Source organism: Photinus pyralis, unplaced genomic scaffold (assembly GCF_008802855.1).
Source record: "Photinus pyralis isolate 1611_PpyrPB1 unplaced genomic scaffold, Ppyr1.3 Ppyr1.4_LG4, whole genome shotgun sequence".
Lineage (NCBI taxonomy): Eukaryota > Metazoa > Arthropoda > Insecta > Coleoptera > Lampyridae > Photinus > Photinus pyralis.
In genome coordinates, this window is record NW_022170511.1 from 11,750,942 (window position 1) to 11,770,385 (window position 19,444).

At 34.9% G+C, this 19,444-nt stretch overlaps 1 protein-coding gene and 1 long non-coding RNA gene across 4 annotated transcripts; one reads left to right on the forward strand and one right to left on the reverse strand.

The window, feature by feature from the left end:
• Positions 1 to 7,026: 7,026 nt before the first annotated feature.
• On the forward strand, positions 7,027 to 11,026 carry LOC116169878. 3 transcript variants are annotated; one of them, XR_004145104.1, is made up of 4 exons: positions 7,027 to 8,999; positions 9,050 to 9,392; positions 9,478 to 9,627; positions 9,679 to 11,026. It is a non-coding gene; the product is annotated as an uncharacterized LOC116169878 (long non-coding RNA). The 3 variants fall into 3 exon arrangements; XR_004145103.1 differs by having other exon boundaries at positions 9,050 to 9,627; positions 9,671 to 11,026; XR_004145102.1 differs by having other exon boundaries at positions 9,050 to 9,627.
• A 5,761-nt stretch (positions 11,027 to 16,787) lies between these two features.
• On the reverse strand, positions 16,788 to 18,326 carry LOC116168922. Its single transcript, XM_031484937.1, has 3 exons — positions 18,107 to 18,326; positions 17,627 to 18,044; positions 16,788 to 17,574 (listed from the first exon to the last, which is right to left on the reverse strand). Exons 2-3 carry the CDS (start codon positions 18,038 to 18,040, stop codon positions 16,954 to 16,956), a joined length of 1,035 nt encoding a protein of 344 aa, XP_031340797.1. The 5' UTR covers positions 18,041 to 18,044; positions 18,107 to 18,326; the 3' UTR covers positions 16,788 to 16,953.
• Between the last annotated feature and the right edge of the window lie 1,118 nt (positions 18,327 to 19,444).

Genomic DNA, 19,444 nt, shown 5'->3' on the forward strand with positions numbered 1-19,444 from the left:
TTTCATGCAATTCAGTTCATAACTAACGGAGATGTCAAAAGGGCCTTCTTTACTTTTTGGCCTACATTGCCAATTCACGAACTCCGATCTACAAATTTGATAAATAATCCACCTGCAAAATTTCATCGTAATCGGTCCATTCGTTTATGAGATATCGTGCTAATGGACGGACGGACCGACAGACAGAGGGGCAGCCACCACAAAATTATAAACTTGCTAGGAGCTCGTTAATAATGGAGCTGTAAATAGGAACTTCCCCTCGGCGAAACTACAAACAAGCACGATATTATTTGTTGTTAAGAGTTTTATAAAAGTACTAAATGTTTCCTATACATACTACCACAAACAGAAGTCTTCATTAACTAAAAATTATTTTTTTATTACTGTTTTTTTCACTGCGAGCGATTATAACAATTTAATGATTACCATTACGAATTCTTATGATAAAGTTTAATTCCCTTATTTTGGTATTGTTGCATACGTACGAAGCCGTACACGGGCCACATATACACTTGGTGTTCTTCTTCTACAAAAAAGTGAAAATTTCGCCAAAAAAGTGAACATTTCTACAAAAAAGTGGAAATTTCTACAAAAAAGTGGAAATTCCCATAAAAAAGTGGAAATTTGGACAAAAATATTTGATGGCCTTTAAAATGATGGGTCACTCGATGGGGCGGCGGGGGAAGGTCAAATTTCTGCTTTGTTGTCGCCGCTTTCACTTTTTTTCGAAATTTTCACTTTTTTGTCGAAATTTCCACTTTTTTGTTGAAATTTCTACTTTTTTGTGGGAATTTCCACTTTTTTGTAGAAATTTTCACTTTTTTGTGAAAATTTCCACTTTTTTGTCGAAGTTTCCACTTTTTTTGTCGAAATTTCCACTTATTTTTGGAATAAGAACACCAAGTGTGTGTATGGCCCGTGTACGGCTTCGTACATACGCGACGGAATAATCTTCAACTGGAAAGCTGTATTTGCGTCCGCACTTAGCACATACTCCATAGTGAAACGTACATACTTACACCACAAACTTTGATGCAGGATATTGAAGAAAGGATGGCAACTGAGGCAGTTTGATCCTTTAATAAGTAGTAATGAGAGGAGACCTTGCTTTAGGACGAAATTTCTTTTCCTTCCTATGGAACGAATTTCCTAAGAAAGGGAGGGAGAAAGGTTTAAGGATCCAGTTTTTCGGGAATGGTCTCCTCTTTCAATTGGGAGCGTATAGGTACGTCTGATGCCTTGTACTCCAGGACCATAAGCGGTTGTGGACGAGATGCACATTAATCAAAGCCCTCAAATTTTTGCACGGCACTCTCCCTACGGCACACCCACTATAATTGCAAATTCCACATTAATTATAAGCGTACAATTTCAAACCAGGTGATGCATGTGGCGGCATCGCCGTAAAAATTATTCCACATTCCTTTTATACGTTCTAATTGGCAAACAAACCCCGACAACAAAATTCAAGCGGGTCAATTCGAGATTTTACCGGTTAATTCCAAGCAATCGTTTAAAAGATTTAAATTAGCTCATCATGGAAGCAATGCAGTCGAAGTTCTTAAATGGTTGCAACAGCATCAAATGTTTAATTTAATAATCGCAAACGAACACTCCCAATGGGCCATATACTCCACTATTTACTAAATTGCTCAATGATAAGCTCAATGTACCTACTATTTTACAAGAAAGGCAAATAACAATTTTATAATGTTGTACAATTACAGTCTTGTCTAAATTTTCGTTTAGGAATGAGTATGAAAACAAAGTTATCTGTGGGAAATAAACTGGGATGTTTAATGTATCTTTTTTGTTGGCTTGTATTTTATTTACCCTTTGGAATAGGGTGAGAATAAAAAAAGCAATAGAATTTATATATAGTGTCAAATGCTGAACTTCATCCTGCAATGGAAGTATAAATAGAATCGAGTTCATTAATGCAATGCTGACAAGCTTTAATTAGTTTAAACGCCGCATTTGTCTCTTTACAAAGCAAAGAAAAAGTAAGAATGAATTAATACGGATAATTACTTATGGAATCTGGTCTGCCAATATTCTTATTATTATTTATATAATCAACATAAGACGTGGGCATTTAAAAGCGAATCGGCCTAAATTAGTAACATGAATTATGAATGAATCAAATTAAGGCTTAAAAAAATTCGTTGCTGAGCAACAAGAAATATTTAATTGGAGGTACCCGTAATTATTACAAAGTATAAGATCTTTTGGGACAAAAAATCTATGTTTTTGCACTGTCATCGGGTATCAATATTGCTTAAACGCAACAACGAACATTAGAACTCAATTCGTCAAGTTTACCTCAAAACAATTGCAAACTCTCATTTATCCAGTGAATAACTCCAGTAATAGCGCATTTTTATAATTGAAAGAAAAATGCCTTTTTCACTGAGGGCCTGATCTGATAGATGACTTATGTGAGCTCTATGAGAACTAACTGTCAGAAGGTGAAATGTTATTTCTTCAATAGTAACTATTTTTTTGGTTTCAATTTTTTTCCTTGCAAATTGTACCGTAAGCTGTGCACATAATACTAGGCATAAAAGACAAAGTAATTGAAAAATGATGAAAAACATAGGGTTAGCACAAAGCGAATAATATCATGTGATGGGAAAACTATGGGCAGCATTTCCATTCAATGTAACTAATTGTCGATGGTCACCTGAGATAATATAAATTGAGTTTGTATCACACTTTGTACAGTATTTAACATTTTAAATCGCAACTGATGGGTAATGAATTCGAGCCATCTCATAAGAGAAAAGACTATTAAGAAATAAAACCGATTGTTGGGCGAAAAATGTTTGCAAGAAAACAGGAAGCTAAAGACATTAGAAAAGGGAAAGAAATATAAATGGGAATGGAAAAATAAAAGAATTGTCAAGTTGAGGAAACTCAAACAAAAGTAGGGCAAAGAAGGTAAAAATTATGCAGGAACATATCAGTATATAGCGCTGGATGATACCAAAGACACTCGAGAAGAAGAAGAAGAATCGAAAATGATATTATTCAAGTATGTGTTATGGATCACTATACAAAAAAATTTCGTGTACAACACATGTTGAAAGTGTCTTTTTTTCATGAATTTTCAAAGCTAGTTGTATAAATAACTATTTTCCCCGTGTATATAGTACACTATTTTTTTCTATACCCCTCAAAATAGTTGTCCATTCCATATCTATTAAGATGCTAACCGTCGCGTCATCGTCGTTTGTCGAAATTGTTGTGGCTGCTACGCGGGCGCCTGGGTTCTATTCCCGGTTGATGCAGATTTTTTAAATTTCACATGCGATCGCCAGACTAATCGCTGCATCTGTTTTAACATTGCGAAGTCGCTCTGTTGTTTCGTCATTCGTCCTCAGGTTGTTGTACCAGCTGTCACTCAACATCTTCTCTCCTTTGCTTCGGAAGCAGAACACTGAACTCTTCCCTTTGACTTGACAGTCCCAAAAATGATCCCATCACCGCTCTAACGTTCAGGGCGGCCGTAGTTGGAACCTCCCCTTTGAAATCTTTCAGAATCTTGGGATCGTAAATTAACACTCGTTGTCATTCTCTTCTATGTATTGGCAAATGTAAGCAAATGTCTCTGTCACATTCCCCAGTTCAAGACCTCCACCTGTCTTACCAGCAGGTTTCAAAAAGGGCTTGCCGCACGTCCGATGGGAACGACCTTCTTCTGAACAGTGATAAGAAACAACCTTGATTCTTCGGAGAACCTCATCATTGCCTCTGCTCGCATTTCTTAAAAATTAAAAAAAATGTGCTATTGTTTGCGTTTTGTCCGTCCGTCCGTCCGTCCGCTCGGACCCACTTCTGCCGTTTTAAACTACTTCTTGGGGAATGGTCCTAGAGTCCTGGAATTTTTTGCAGTAGGTAGCCTATACCTTGAAGGTGTGCCAGACGGAAGGTGTGCCAGACGGCCATTAAATTTCGCTGTCTAAAAGGGCCCCCCCTCCCCACGAATTATTTCCTAAGATGCTGTTTTTGAAAATAAAACGGGCATAACTTTTACATACGACAACCAATTGGTCTGAATATTTGGATACGCATGACTTTAATAGTGCCAAGTTAAACTTTAAATGTGGGGGGGGGGGTAAACACATGTTCACCCTTCATGGTATTCTAATGAAAGGTCTCATCGAAATAAATTGGTTTGTACAAACTATAACTTTCCCGAGCGACTTTTCTAGATCAGTGAGCGACGGGGCCTGAGGGGAGGGGGCGGATTCATTTTATCTCTCATTGCATTCTAATTAAAGGTCTCAACGAAAGGAACCGTTTTCTTCCAACTACTGCCCTTTTTTCTGTTCTCTTATCAAAGTACGGGCTGGAAGGGGAGGGGGGGGGGGGGGGAACTATTTTTATCCTTCATGGTACTCTAATGAAAGGTCTCAACGAAAGGAATTAATTTCTACCAACCATAGCTCTCCTCCTCGACCTCTTATCGTGATCGGGTATATTCCCTTATACCTCAAACACGGTTGTCGGAAGAGGTCCTCACAAAGGGCGATTGAAACGTGTGCAAGAAATATATCCATTGAAGATGTCAAAACAAAAGCTACTTCGGTTAAAAAATGCGCTTTATCTGCACAAGAGTTGTGCACAATTTATACTTGTTTAAAATCAAATCCATGAGAATTACGGCCGACAACTCGACTTTCAACCCTTCATTAGGTACAGTAGTATGCATTTATTGTGAACAGTGACAGAGGAAATGTCCTTCAGCAGGAGGTGTTTATTGTCTTTCTTCATTTTGTTCTGTTCAATCAATAACACGATACCTCGTCTCTTTACTGTAGCACACTTCTCTACAAACAAAGGTACTTCGCAAATGAAACAATTATCCTTATTCATGTTGTGACCGTTAAGTCCATGGCACAAAGTCAACCTTCATCATATTTAGTGGCGCAATGACGTGGAAGCGCGACTACGGTACTAAGGGTCCCTGGTTCGAATCCGGGTGCGGGCATGGATTTGTAAATGTGTGGTGGGGCGGGTTGGTAGCATAGCCATTGACTGAAACCCCGCCCACTTAAATGAAAATAAAGTCCAAAATAAATAAATAAATAAATAAATAAATAAATAACACTTTGAAACCAACGCGAATAAGAGTTCGAATTCGTAAATATTTGGCAAGCACAGCCGAAAACGGACGCTCGATGCTGAGTAAATAAATATTCTGTACTGTAACCTTTTAGATTTTTCTAGAAAGGTTTGCTATAATCTTTAATCTCAGTCTTAACATCGACGTAGAAGTGATAAATAATGAAATTCGCGCTCGTGCTCAAGCATTACAAATCAAGTATTTAAAAAATGACTGCAAGTATAAATTTAATATTGAATTGTTATAAACCAATGTACGCAAACACCGTTAATAATTTTGTGTTAGTTCCTGTAAACATTATTAATTCATTTTTCATTATATACAAATTTAAGTAAATCAAGGAGACTGCGAAATTCCTGCAATGTATAAATATCAAGATAAATCTGGAAATTCTGATAAAAGCTCTGTCAATTACCTACACGATTTGTAAATTGCCAGATATAGGAACTTTGCGGTAAAATCAGTAAATTGATGGACCCTCCTGCGCTTCCCTAGAATACTGTCAATGCAATAGAGAAAACGAAGGTTTGCTGCTAGCGGCCCTTACACCATGGTCAGAAATTTCTCTGTACTTTTTTTGGAAAAAGTTTTTGGGATATACCAAATCTACAACGGTGTTGTCCTTATGCATTATGCATGATTAGCATGTAGGTGATATAAAAATATCCTACAGAGGTATTAAAGTAAAGATTAGTAGTATAGATAGATGCAACAATGTTGAATGTTGTACTTCCTTGTATATAGTATAATTATAGCATGTTATTAATAATATGTTATCAGAATGTTCGATTTACATTCTTTCGTGTGTGTTTGACGCACTACTTGGACCACGGAGTAAACATTAACAAGAAATTGTTTTTGTATAACCAAGATTATAGCCCTAATTAAAAATAAAGTTTCATTCATCGCACACGTATCAAGCGCCGTCTGTTTACATCCACTATGTGAATTAACTTCCCCCGATTTTTCCATTTGTATGTCAAGATCGTTTTAAAATGCAAATAAATACTTCCATAAATACACTTGCAATAATTATTAAGAATGAATGAAGGTTACTGTAAATATTTAATTCGCAGCGGATGACAGAATAATTATTGCAGTTTTATTATTATTATATTATCTTGTTTGTTATTAAAGCGGATATTCTCCCTGAAATCCAAACGTTAATAGTTCGAGCAGGACGTGGACGTACCTTTGTTATGCAAAAACTTGTAAAACATTACCTTCACCGTTCCTTATTATAGGTGCCTTTAAAAGTGAAATGACCGAGCAACATACTGACCATCAGTCAAAAAAATTGTATTCACGTGCACGCCTATTAAGTGGCGTTTCAAAGGGAATAAAATAGTAATAGCAATTCTGGATAATAAACTCAATTTTTATTACTGCGCTAAAACGCTAAAGCCCCGTTTATTATTGCGGAGGCAATTTCTTCAACGCCGATTATCTTGGAAAATTAAAAATGTAATTTTCGACTGCGATTAAGGATGACAGTTTAAAGAGAAATTTGACAGATTGTATAATAATAGCATTGGGAAAATAAAAATAATGCGGGTCGTGTGGGTATAATCAACACCTTGAAAATTAGATATAAATGGTCATTTTACACGAAACAACGTAAACGTAGTACTGTGATTGCGCAACAATCAAATACCTAAAAGTTTGAATGACTGGGAGTGAAAGCAATTAAAGGAAATGACTGTATAAACTACAATGAAAATCAATTGCTGATATATAAAAATTCCAAACCAAACGTGTTCAAGAAGAGAAACACACACTCAAAAGTTATTAAAAATTTATTGAAGAACACCTGTCGTATAACGTTCTCAAACGATATTGTTTGCGCTCATAAAATAGCCATCACGTAAAAGATTAAAGAAAAAGAATGAGTATAATAAAGTTGCAAAATGTTATACAATTCGATCAATCTACTAACAAACAACGAAACTTTTAGACGTAATGTGATAATGCATGATATAATTTTTTTTTAACGTAAGTTGAATCTATTTGCACAGGGTGTAACATCAATATTAAAAGAATCTGCGTGGGAGATAGATAATAATAGTAATGGTGTTTATTAAGTCATACCAAGAGAAAATGTGCGTATTTAAAGGTGATCATATAATAATTAGTGTAAGGAAAGACGTTGTGTATGCGAACATTGGATACAAGAAAAATAAACATGAAGGTCAACAAGAAAAATTGGGAAAGTGCTAAATTTGAATGTCTCATCAAGATCAAACTCGATATGTTACCTGAATTATATCTTTAAATCAATAAATACTTTTGAATGCGGCAAATACATCGCTTGCTTTATTTGGTGATGCATTTTATGCATATCCTCTCTACCTAATAGTGTAGAGCTTCTAAATATTGTAAGGTAACAATAAGTTTTTAAAATTTTGAAAAAAATGAACATCGGCCAACCATTAGTTCCATTTTTTTTTAATTAAGCGATTAAAGAACAGAGATTAGACTGGCATATTTTGAGAATCATTAGTTCATTTGAACAAATGATTTTTTTGGCCCATCTACCACAATCATTTTTTACCTACTTACATATTGTGTCACCCTGTTGCAATGGTATTTGGTGCAATAAAGGGAAAATCTTTGATTTACAAAATTTTGAAATTCCGAATTCAAACTGTGATTTCTATACAAAACTCAAATGAATTGTGATTTCTCCTGGGCTAGGTTAAATCTCGCCTGCAAAAGAACAACGCTAATGTCCATCTAAATGTATATTATAAGTAATTTAATTTCCAAATAGTTTCCACATGCACTTTCCCTTAATCTATGAATTTATGAAAAATACGTATACTTTTTCTTAAAAACCTAATTGAAATGACCATCTCATTCTGCATTTTTTAAATAACTTCAATTTTCACATTTAAATTATACATTAGACACCAAAACAAATGTTAATTCACTTTTAATATAAAAGAAAAACTACCAAAAATTAATGAACCCTTGAAATTGGCCGATTGTACATTGAAATTACGGAAGAAAATTTAAATTCTGGAACCAAAACGAATCTTGAATGTACACAAAATTTAATAGCCTCTTCAGTTTACACAGTACGGCTTATATTCGAAATTCCAAATTGATTTAATTCTTTAAGACCAATTAATTAAAGCTTAACGTTAAATGTTATTCCTTTTTTTACAAAAATAAATGGAACTAACCTCGGACTACAGGGGCATATAACACAAGCCCTACAAGTCCTACAATTGTTAGAATATATTTGACACTTGTAGCTTTTTCATAACACAACTCATTTGCATATACCGAATTAAGTAGGACTTGTGGTTATAGTTACAGGCAGATTACTCGTAATTGGTTGACTTGTTACAATTGTATAGTTTGTGTTATAGGCCCCTGGTCCTCTTGTTCATGGAAAGGATTGAGTTTCTTAATTTTTAGATAATAATAATAATAATATATTTTATTTCCCATCTAACAGCAGAGCCTAATTACAGATGAGAAAGTGAATAAATGTAAATATAAATAATGTAAATAAATCTAGTATACAAGTATCACAGAAAACAGATAGAGATATCGCGCACGTTGCAGTTGAAGATATCAACATGTCGATTAACCGATTCAAGACAGGCACACATACGCGATATCAGTGACGTACACAAGGATTGTTTATAAACAAACAGGTTGTTCCTCCTGAGATGTTTTTGAGGCACATGAAAACCAATGCGCGCCAAAAGTGCAGGCGAGTCAATTTTGTTAATGATCAAGTTGTAAATAAACCTGGCTTGATGAAATTCCCTACGACGTTCAAGAGCTCCAATATCACCCTCGAGAAGCAGAGAGCCATAATCTACACCTCTCTCTGGGAATGCACCGTGGCGTAAATATAGTAAATATTTGAGGTAACGTCTTTGAATGTTTTCAAGTTTAATTTTGTAGGTGATGTAAATTGGCGACCAAACCACAGAAGCATACTCAAGTTTAGTGCGTACGAGTGTATTATATAGTGTCTTCAGAGCATCTTCAGATTTCAGCTCTCTTGAATTCCTAAAAATAAAGCCTAAGAGCTTTAACGCCTCAGAACAAATGGTGGTAATGTGGGTATTAAAGTTCAGTTTAGAATCAAACGTTAAGCCAAGGTCCTTAATCATCACACAACGTTTAAGCGAACAATTATTTATAACATAATTATGCAATTGCGTAACCTGCTTACGAGAGAACGACATCACACTACACTTATCCACATTAAGATTTAATTTGTTAGACAGCGACCAATTGACGAGTAAGTTTAACTTATACTGCAGATCACGTGCATCACTCAAAGTCTCAATTTTATTAAATATTTTTATGTCATCCGCATAACCAAGGGCACAATCACCAAGGGATGAAAGTATATCATTACAAAATATAATAAACAAGAGTGGGCCGAGGTTTGACCCCTGTGGCACTCCCGAGGACACTTTGTAATAATCCGATTTGAAGTTCTTATAACATACACATTGACGACGATCAGTAAGGTAAGAACTTAATCACAGAACAAATGTTTTACTAAGATTAAAGTTTTTCAGCTTATTTATGAGTAACCTATGACAAACGTTGTCAAACGCCTTGGAGAAGTCGGTGTAAATGACGTCCACTTGAGATACAGAACCAAAAGCATCCATTATGAACTCAGTGAAGCAAGTCAAGTTGGTTACAGTCAAGCGACCCTGAAGAAATCCATGCTGGTTGCTTGAGAAATAATCTTTACATTGACCAAACAAGATGTTATATACACATGACTCGAGTACTTTAGCAAAGTTACTGAGTATAGAGATAGGTCTATAGTTTTGAATCACTGATTTATCACCCTTTTTAAAAATTGGTAGCACCAATACACCTTGATGATTATAGTACAGATGTTACAGAAGTTACAGAATTTACAGATGTTACAGGAGTTACGGGTGTTACAGGAGTTACAGATGTTACAGAGGTTACAGAGTTACAGACGTTACAGATGTTACAAGTGTTACATATGTTACATATGTTAAAGATGTTACAGATGTTACAGATGTTACAGATGTCAGAGATGTCACAGACGTCACAGATGTCACAGATGTTACAGATGTTTATACGAAATAGTAAGTAAATTGGGATAGTACTTCTGAGAGTAACTTGCACTAGCGTTTACATAATAAGCAAGTTGTAAAAAGCACTCTCAGATTTCAGCGTGTTTGAATGTGCGTATACACAGTAGAGCTGTACAGATTTTTGACTAGATTTGCCAATTCGGAGATCCTTCAGAAGTGTTAATTAAAGTAAACGTGTCTTCTTTTGACCCTACACGTTTTCCCTACAAAAAATGGAATCTCGTTTTGATGTGTTGGGATCCCGGCCTGCTTGGTCTGAAAAGAATTTCAAGGTACAACTTTTCAGGTGCCTATTTCCTTTTGGTTCCATATAGTGCTGTGTTCTGTTTAAATACCAGAGGACGCCTTTTGTCTATTAGGACGAATTGCTGTCATTAGAATTTCCGTAAAATTTTCCAGTTCAAGTTGCCGTCTATTGAAGAAGTTCTTGTTAAGACTTTTTGGAACGAAATTATGTTCCTGTTTTAAGACGTTGTGCGAACATTTTAAGTAAATTTCTACGAAACACGGACGGCTATTTCAAGTTTCCGTAAACAACGTTACCACAACCGTTTCGGGGATATGAAGTAGAAAAATCAAGTTTTTGTGTCACGTGTTATCAGGTGCATTTACTTCCGTTAATTTAATTAGTGTTTGGTGTGATCGGACTATATTTGGATATTTTAACTCAAAAACTGTAATGATTTTTTCTTAGTAGCTGTTATAATGTTGGTAGTTGAACACCCATGTTGTTTTGATTGTTCGGACATTGTGGTCCAATTGCATTTTGATAGGAGTGTATGTTTCATGTGTGATTGTAAAATAAATTTTATTTATGTAAAATTACACAAGTTGCGTTCATTCGGTCCCTTTAATGACGAAGAGAGAAGTCTTATGGACAATTACCATTAATTGTATTGATTCACGCCCAAAGTTCATTTGGCAAATTTTGATTAAAGAGCTAGGTAGGTTTGAAAATGTCGTATTTGCCCCGAAGTTGTAGGGTCACAGCATTTATTTAATTGCTCTCCTAACGTGGGGCACTGCAGTTATTTTTTATGGTTCTTTTTGGTCGGGACCAATGCACACAGCATTAGCAATCGACGTAGCTCATTGTGGGAAACTCTAAAATGCAGATTTGCAACAATTAATAACGCCGAAATGAGAACTGTTTACTAACTCTATACCATCCCTTTTTCAAACAAGAAATCGTGTGCATGCTAGTATGTATAGTTGGTAGCATATGCAACAGAATTTTTCACTACAAAATATAAATTCAAAGGTCCACTGTAGTTTAAAAAAAAAATATCGGTTACTAATACTGATACATTTCTAGTTATATAAAGCTGATATGTCATTTTTTATTGTTGTCCTCTTAGTTTTTTTTTGCGAAAAACATATTTCCACCCCATATACACTGCACGATCAGTGTTTAGGATTTACATTCGCTACTCTCCCAAATACGTAACTGAAATTATTACATCACTTATGCAAAATCATGTAAAAATTAAAAGATTAGAGATGTGTTTCCTTTGTAAAAAACTACCTACCTCAATAATGATCTGGAAAATACGCCATAACGAGATACATCGTTTGTATAATTTATTCGTATTTAGGCACTCACAGGGGTAAACATCCAAAAAGTATAAGAGAAAAGAAATTACAATTCAAGTCGGAGATAATACAGTGAATCCCTAGACGAAACACGTGACCAATTTTAAAAATGGAGTGTGGCCAAAATAATGCTCAATAGAAGAATTGGAGCATGCATACACCGAAACAGTCCACAAACGAATCGCAATACAAGACCACTAAAAGAGTACGTTACTCGATTCTTATGCTTCTTTAGGTATGAAATTAGCTACCCATTTTCCATGTCATTGCGTTATCTGCAAGTATTGTGTTGTGGGATACAAAAATACCGGTCGAGGGTTTAGGGAAAAATGAGGAAGAGATAGATTGTAAGTGATTTGATACACGATGTGTGGGGTATCTATATTCCAATTAAAATCGAATGTTGAACAAAATTCCTTAGTTCTGATGAGAAAGTAACCGCCGTTAATCGGTACGTGGTTAACAAGAGGAATTCGAAATTAAACACAGTATAATAAATGGGCCCAGTTGAATGTAAAAAGGCATTTGAATTAGATAAATTTAATTCATGCACAAAGTTCGAAGATTTATTTAAATTATGACCATTTGGAGCTTACTCTTAAATGATTTTTAATCAGCGTTCTAGGAACTGTAATAGAAAACAGCGTGCAAGTACTATAATACATAGAAGAGGAATGCATTATGTAGGTGTTCGGTAAAGATTGCAAAGAATAAAACAGAAGAGCAGAGGTACAAAGGTATGGGGTACTTCGCGGACCACACTGCTTTGCTTGTATTATTTTGACGCAGCTATACTGCATACTTTCACGTTTTGTCGGTAACTACATAACCAAACAAAGACATACACAAGATGAAAAAATTAAATGTTGGCCATTAGACATTTTTCTGTGTATTTTTGTCCTGCTTGATTTTACAACCCCCCAGTTCACGTATTAAGAATAAAAATCTTTCAAGCGTTATTCCGCATCCTCCTTTAAAATGGCGCTTAACAATTAACTTTCAGTTCAGACCGCCTACGATCGAATTCCTTCCGAGAATTACTTCGGCGGCGAGGGTGGATTCTTCTGGTTCTGGAATTCATCCCTTACCCTTAGCACAGGTGAAATTCTTACTTGACACATATCTCAACCAACCTGAGTTAACTGTTTATTTATAAACTTGAGACTTTTTACTTTCATAAAATTCACTTGTTTACTTAAAAGTGAAAAAACGTTTAAAATACACGCGTGGGAATTGAAAATGAGTGCAAACGTAAATATTTTACTTAAAGGCGTTAACGTTATAATATATATTTATTGGAAATAAAAGGGGTAATCCGACAAGGTTACTTCTATTCAGTAAAATCAGTAACGGAAATTCAATTTTAAATTCAAAGCATGCCCTTTAAAAATAATTTAAATAATTTCTAACTGTATTTAAATGGAATACAAAATTCATAATATTCCACAATAATTAACTTGTATATCCTGAAAACAGCTGAAGCGTAACAACAAAAACTCATGTTAACGAGCTTTTAAATCTATTCATTCATGCAACATCCCCACTTTTTCAGCTGCGTCCCTTCCCTTCGGAGTTAAATTTCATTCAGCATTGCGGCTAACTAGCAAACATGCGAAGGAATGTGTGGGTAGTCATCATGCATCAGGGTTAGTGTTGAATTGATCCGACAGAAGAACAACAAACAGGTTACCGCGCTAAAATTGCCAGTTCTGTTTGTAAATAAAACATGGCGGCCTTCTAATGGAAATGACATGCATTGCTTTCTTCCACATTAATTGCTTAGTTAATGAAGGTTTAAGCAGTTGATAATTGTTGACCTTTCTATTTTTAGACCAGGCTCCCATATCAAATGTCGGCTAAATTCCACGTGCTCTACAACCCTCAAAACAATTTACATTGTTGCGCATTAAAAATAATTGAAATAAATATAGTACAGAGCCGCACTATTGTATGTTAATCAAAAATTACGTGAGTCATAAATTTGGGCGTAAAATGAATATTTGATATCGGGCGTGCACAGGATGCGAGTTCGCCCTTTTTCAATTTTGAAATCGATAAGGATTCGCATATTACGCACCGAATCCCTAATCGATTACAAGATATTAAAAAAATCATTTGAAGCTCCACATGTTCACACGAGCTTTCAAATTATTCAAATTCCATTAAGTTCTCACCTTATTAATAGAAATACGAAATTTTAATTCTCACCGACCAGTCACTATTTACAAATTCAGGTGTGTATATATTTTTTTGAAAGGTTAATGATCAGTTGACCTTTAGAATAATGTATTATGTAAAAAAGATACGAGATATATAAGTAGAAGTTCTGGTTTATATCGCCAATTAAACAAAAATTAAGATATTTAACCGTCTTGGTATAAAACTTTATCCGCCGCTTAAGGTAATTTAATAGTTATAAAATTAGGGGGGCGAAACTATCGGGTTACTTTATAAGTGACTTATTTTATCGCAAGTTGGCGCGAATGGGTTTTTGCTCAATTTGTCAATGTCTGCTCCTTAAATTGAGGTATATTTCGTTCCCTGTCCATTTCTTATGTTGATATATCGGGCGATCAAAAATGATTGGCTGTCGAGTCGCCTTTGGAAGTTCAAGTTAGATACGATTTCCCATGTAAACAAAAATTCCAAAGGCGACTAGAGAGCCAATCATTTTTGATCGCATTGTATCAAATTAGTTCCGATCGTCTGTAAATCTTTAGTGCATGTCTGCAATTACCTGCATCTAACATTTTAATCATATTCATCTTCGTTGCTCTACGTTTCTACACTCTGGGGATTAGTTGTTCTTTCGCTTTAAAAATATCTGTACTATTGTTGGGTTTGATACTTTCCACCATCCTGCTCTCTTTAATTCACCATGGAAACCTAGATGCCTGCAATAAAAACATTGTAATGTATAAAATGCAATATTGCAAATAATATTTAATATAAATATAATTTTACTCTCTTTTCAAAAACTCAAAAAAATATAGGGTGGTCTATATGAAACAAGTATAAGTTGTGATAAAGCGCATTTTTTAACCAAAATAGCTTTTGTTTTGACATAACCAATGGATATATTTCTTGCAAACGTCTCAATCGCCCTTTGTGAGTACCCTCTAAACAATCCGTTCTTGAGTATAAGGGAATATACCCGATCACGATAAGAGGTCGAGGAGGAGGGCTATGGTTGGTAGAAATTAATTCCTTTGGTTGAGACCTTTCATTAGAGTACCATGAAGGATAAAATTAGTTCTACCACCCCCCTCCCCCTCCACCTCGTATTTTGATAAGACGCCAGAAAGAAGGACAGTAGTTGGTAGAAAGCGGTTCCTTTCGTTGAGACCTTTAATTAGAATGCAATGAGAACTGTAATTAATTTTTACCCCCCCCCCCCCCCCCCAACCACTCTCAGACCCCGTCGCTCACAGCATCTTAGGAAATAATTCGTGGGAGGGCCCCCTTTTAGACAGCAAAATTTGATAGCCGTCTGCCACACCTTCAAGGTATAGGCTACCTACTGCCAAAAATTCCAGGACTCTAGCACCATTCCCCTAGAAGTAGTTCAAAACGGCTGAAGTAGGACGGACGGACGGACGGACAAAACACAAACAATAGTACATTTTTTTATTTTAAAAAAATGCGCTAAAAATATAGTTTGGGGTCGTATAAGAAAAACCAAACACCCTGCATAAAAACTGTGCATCGCATTTTCTCAAATTTTTGTGAAATAAACTAATTTTGATAAATTTTTAGTTGTCTTTGAATTTTTACTTTTATTTTGTCCGTAATTTCCATTTTTTCAAATATTTCCTAATTAGATTAGAATTCGAATTTGTTATACTTAAGCCGATTTTTCTATTATTTTTAATTATTGGATGCACTGACTTTTCTGACTTTGAATTTGTTTTTATTTATATTAAAATTGTATGTGCATTAGATTTTTATTTTTTTAAATTCTAAATTGTAAGGTTGATTCTTCGTCTTCGAATTTTTAGGAAAGCCTCTTGAATTTCGATCAAGTTGTAAAGTTTTACCTTTTTCGAACACTTAATTTTTATTTATCTAATTTTTTAATTATAAGCATATTCGAACTTTCCAAGTTTTCGATTGAGTTTTACGATTTTGTCAGTTTTTAGAATTTAAAATTGCTCATTAATTTATGAATTTTTCAAATTGCCTAAATTCTCAAAATTCCAATTTTTTCTAATTTTTTGCTAAGATGTTTCTGATTGTTTTTAATTCTTCCAATGATCCTATATGATGATTTGTTAGAATTTCTACCAATTTTTTCTGCTAATTTCTGCTAATTCTGCATGTACGGTGGAAAAATCAAAAGAAAAGCGACCGGTACAAGTAGTAACGGGACCGCACTAGGATTTTTGACCAGTTACATCATCCTCATGCCACAAGATCATGAAGACCACTTCCTGGCTTGATCTGTAAAAAATAATTATGGAATTACTTCATACAACAAGGATCTTAATAGCTGTAGAGGTAGACAAATCTGAGAAAAGATAAGAAACCAAGAGATAGAAAGTCGCAGAATTTTATGCTATATAATTTCCCTCTGGAAGTTTCTTGTATCTACAAATGGCGAAATTATGGCCATAAAAAAATCAAAATCAAAAAATAATGTTAACAAACCCTTAGTAATTTTTTCTCAGGCAGTCTGGTACGAAAATAACACTTTTATAATTAGTGGGTTTCGAGTAAATCACATCAACTTTCTTATTTCTTATGGACGCCATATTGGATTCTTAGGTCATTCGATAGAGAAAAAAATTACAAAATCGGCGATACCAAATACTTAGTATTTGGTTTGGAAATTCATCTTGAATTTTTGCCTTAAAGGTTACAATGTATTTCTTATGGCAATAATTCCAAAACCGTGTCAGTCCTGACTATGCGAGACCATAATAGTATATTGTGCAATAAGTGCGTGAAGTGAGATTTTGTACACGAGCGTGGAGTTTGCAGCACGAGCGTAGCGAGTGCTGCAAACCACGAGAGTGTACAAAATCCTTCACGCACGTGTTACACACTATACTTTTTCTACGACCATACATATAACAGAGTAACTTTTTATTGAACTAACATCACAGACAAATTAAACATTGGTTAATTTTCTTTGTTATAATAATTATTAATAGTAATGGTACAATTTGTCGGGTTGCTAATTTCTACCTTCGCTGAATCGCTTAATGGTTTTTCCATTACAGTGCTTTTAGCAGCAGTGTTATTTTGGACTGCCAATATTTTATTGGAAACTTCAATTTTCTTGTTGAGTGAATTTTCTACGTAACTTTCTGCGACGGTCGAAGATTTCCATCCTCCATGCTTTTTTAGAGTAAGTAAATCTCCGCCGGCTTCTACTAGTAATGTAGCAGAAGACCTTCTGAAAGAGTGACCGGTGTACTCTTCAGAATTGGGCAATTTTAAATATTTCGCAATTTCGCAAGGTACTTTGCCAATTTTATTTATGCCAATCACCTGACGAGTGCATTTTCCCCTTTGAAAATTAATAAAGGACTTGGTTTCGGGATAGTTTTGTGGACGAAGTGACGCATATTTTTTATATAATTCCAAGTGTTCAGTTACGGTGAATTTCCTTGAAATCTTGTTCTTGGTGTCATGGACATGCACTATAAGGATATTTCCCATATCTTGGATGTCGGTTGTCTTTAGTTTGTAAATTTCATCTCTTCTGAGAGCACCAGCCAATCCAAATACTAAAATGACCTAGACGAAACATAACAAGTACACATTTAAAGATTCATTTATAACAACTTACTTTAGCCAGTAAAAATGTTTCATCAGGTGCCTCCTTTATAAACTTCAAAATTTGTTCTTTTTCCAAAACTCTTGACTTTTTTGGACTGTATCCTTCATTTTTTCTTTTTAAATAGGCGCGTACTTTAGGATATTCACCAATATTTATGTTTTGCTTGACACTGAGAGTACTCTTCAACATCGAATAACTACTCCAAAGTGTTGAAGATTTAAAGTTTTTTGATAACTCAGATAAGTAAGTTAAAATAACATTCTCGGAGAAAGAATGAATGTTATTTTGATGCCTCCATTCCATAAATTTCTGGTACGTGTTCTCATATATGGTGAAAGACTTAACTGGTAGTAGGGCGGTGCTCGCTTGGTTGGCTATAGCCGTGATTTTAGGCGGGGTGCCTGGCAAATCGGTATCCATCATATAGCTGCTAAATTTTATAGATTAATGTGCTGAAAATGTCTCTTAAAGCTACAATAATGAACTTACGATTGACAGTAGTAAATCTAGCGTCTAATAACAAAACGTCAGAATTGCAGCCAAAGCACACTACGCCATAACAATGCCGATGTCGAAAAGTGTGTACGCTCTTATGGCAGCGATGCGTGAAATAAATCCCATAACAATTGCATTGCATTTCACGCATCGGTATTAAATATTTCGCTTTACACATTAATATCGATATGTGAAATTTCATTTCACGAATGGAAGTAGAAAAACGAACGTTTTTTTGACCACAACTTCGCTATTTGTAGTCCTACAAGGAACTGTGAATTGGGAAAATTAATCAGCATAAAATTCTGAATAACCCATTTAAGCGATTTTGTATCTCTTACGGTTTAGGAGATCCCCACAGTGAAAATTAAAAAAAAAGCACTCTGTATATGTAATGCGAAATCTTCTCCTCCAAAAAAATATTTTAATTCGGACCGAAGGACCAAATTGTGATCACGGTCTCTGAAATATATTGTGGCGCTGCGTACTCTGTGAGCTTTAGCGGATAAGGGTAGGTATAAAACGTTTCCATCGAAATCCATAACTTGCACACATTTTTTCATGAGTTTTCTATTAACGTTGGTTAACAATAATCACACATAGGTATTGATTTTTACTGCATTTCATCTAATTACATAAAATTGCTCATGTCAATTTGATGTCATAATAATTTATCCCACATGAGTCACATACACGTAATAGTCGTATTAGTTCCTAAATCATTATAATTGCGTTTGTATAGCTGATGGTATTAAGACATTGAGGGCTATTGCTTTCAAAAGTTTACTTATAAAAGTATAAATCTAAATTAAGTTGGAAGAATAATGATGTTCAGAAAACCATAGATGTAAATCTTATTATGATTCTGATGGAGAATTAGTTCTGAAGTGCGGCATTCTTTCATCCGGTGTAAACGCAAAATCAACAATGACGTATATATAGCACTAATAAATAACTTATTATCAAAGGAATACACAACATTAAGTTACATACAAAATTGTGTAAAACCAATCACATCTAATTTATTTTAATACATTCTCATGTCAGGATTTAATTTATTATAGTACACTCTTTAGTTGTATGCGGGTTCGTTGTATTGTCGCTCCGGACTGCAGAAAGGAAACCACAAGAAATATTATCTAGGTTAATTGTGTAACAATACAGTTTTTGCGCTATATAATAAGCTTATTACGGGGAAACAATGGGAACATCGTGTGGTGTTTGCAGGAGTTCCGAAACACATAATAGAGTCCCTGGCTTTTAATCCATGAAATGCAGACCTCCCATACAAAACACACATAAACGATTCAAAAGGACTGTAAGATCAAATCA

Excerpts from the sequence above, each read along its gene's own strand:
- LOC116168922 (XM_031484937.1), bottom strand. The coding sequence starts at position 18,040 with ATGATGGATACCGATTTGCCAGGCACCCCGCCTAAAATCACGGCTATA. Across the intron at positions 17,575-17,626 it reads AAACATTTTTACTGGCTAAA|GTCATTTTAGTATTTGGATT; the intron begins GTAAGTTGTTAT and ends TGTTTCGTCTAG.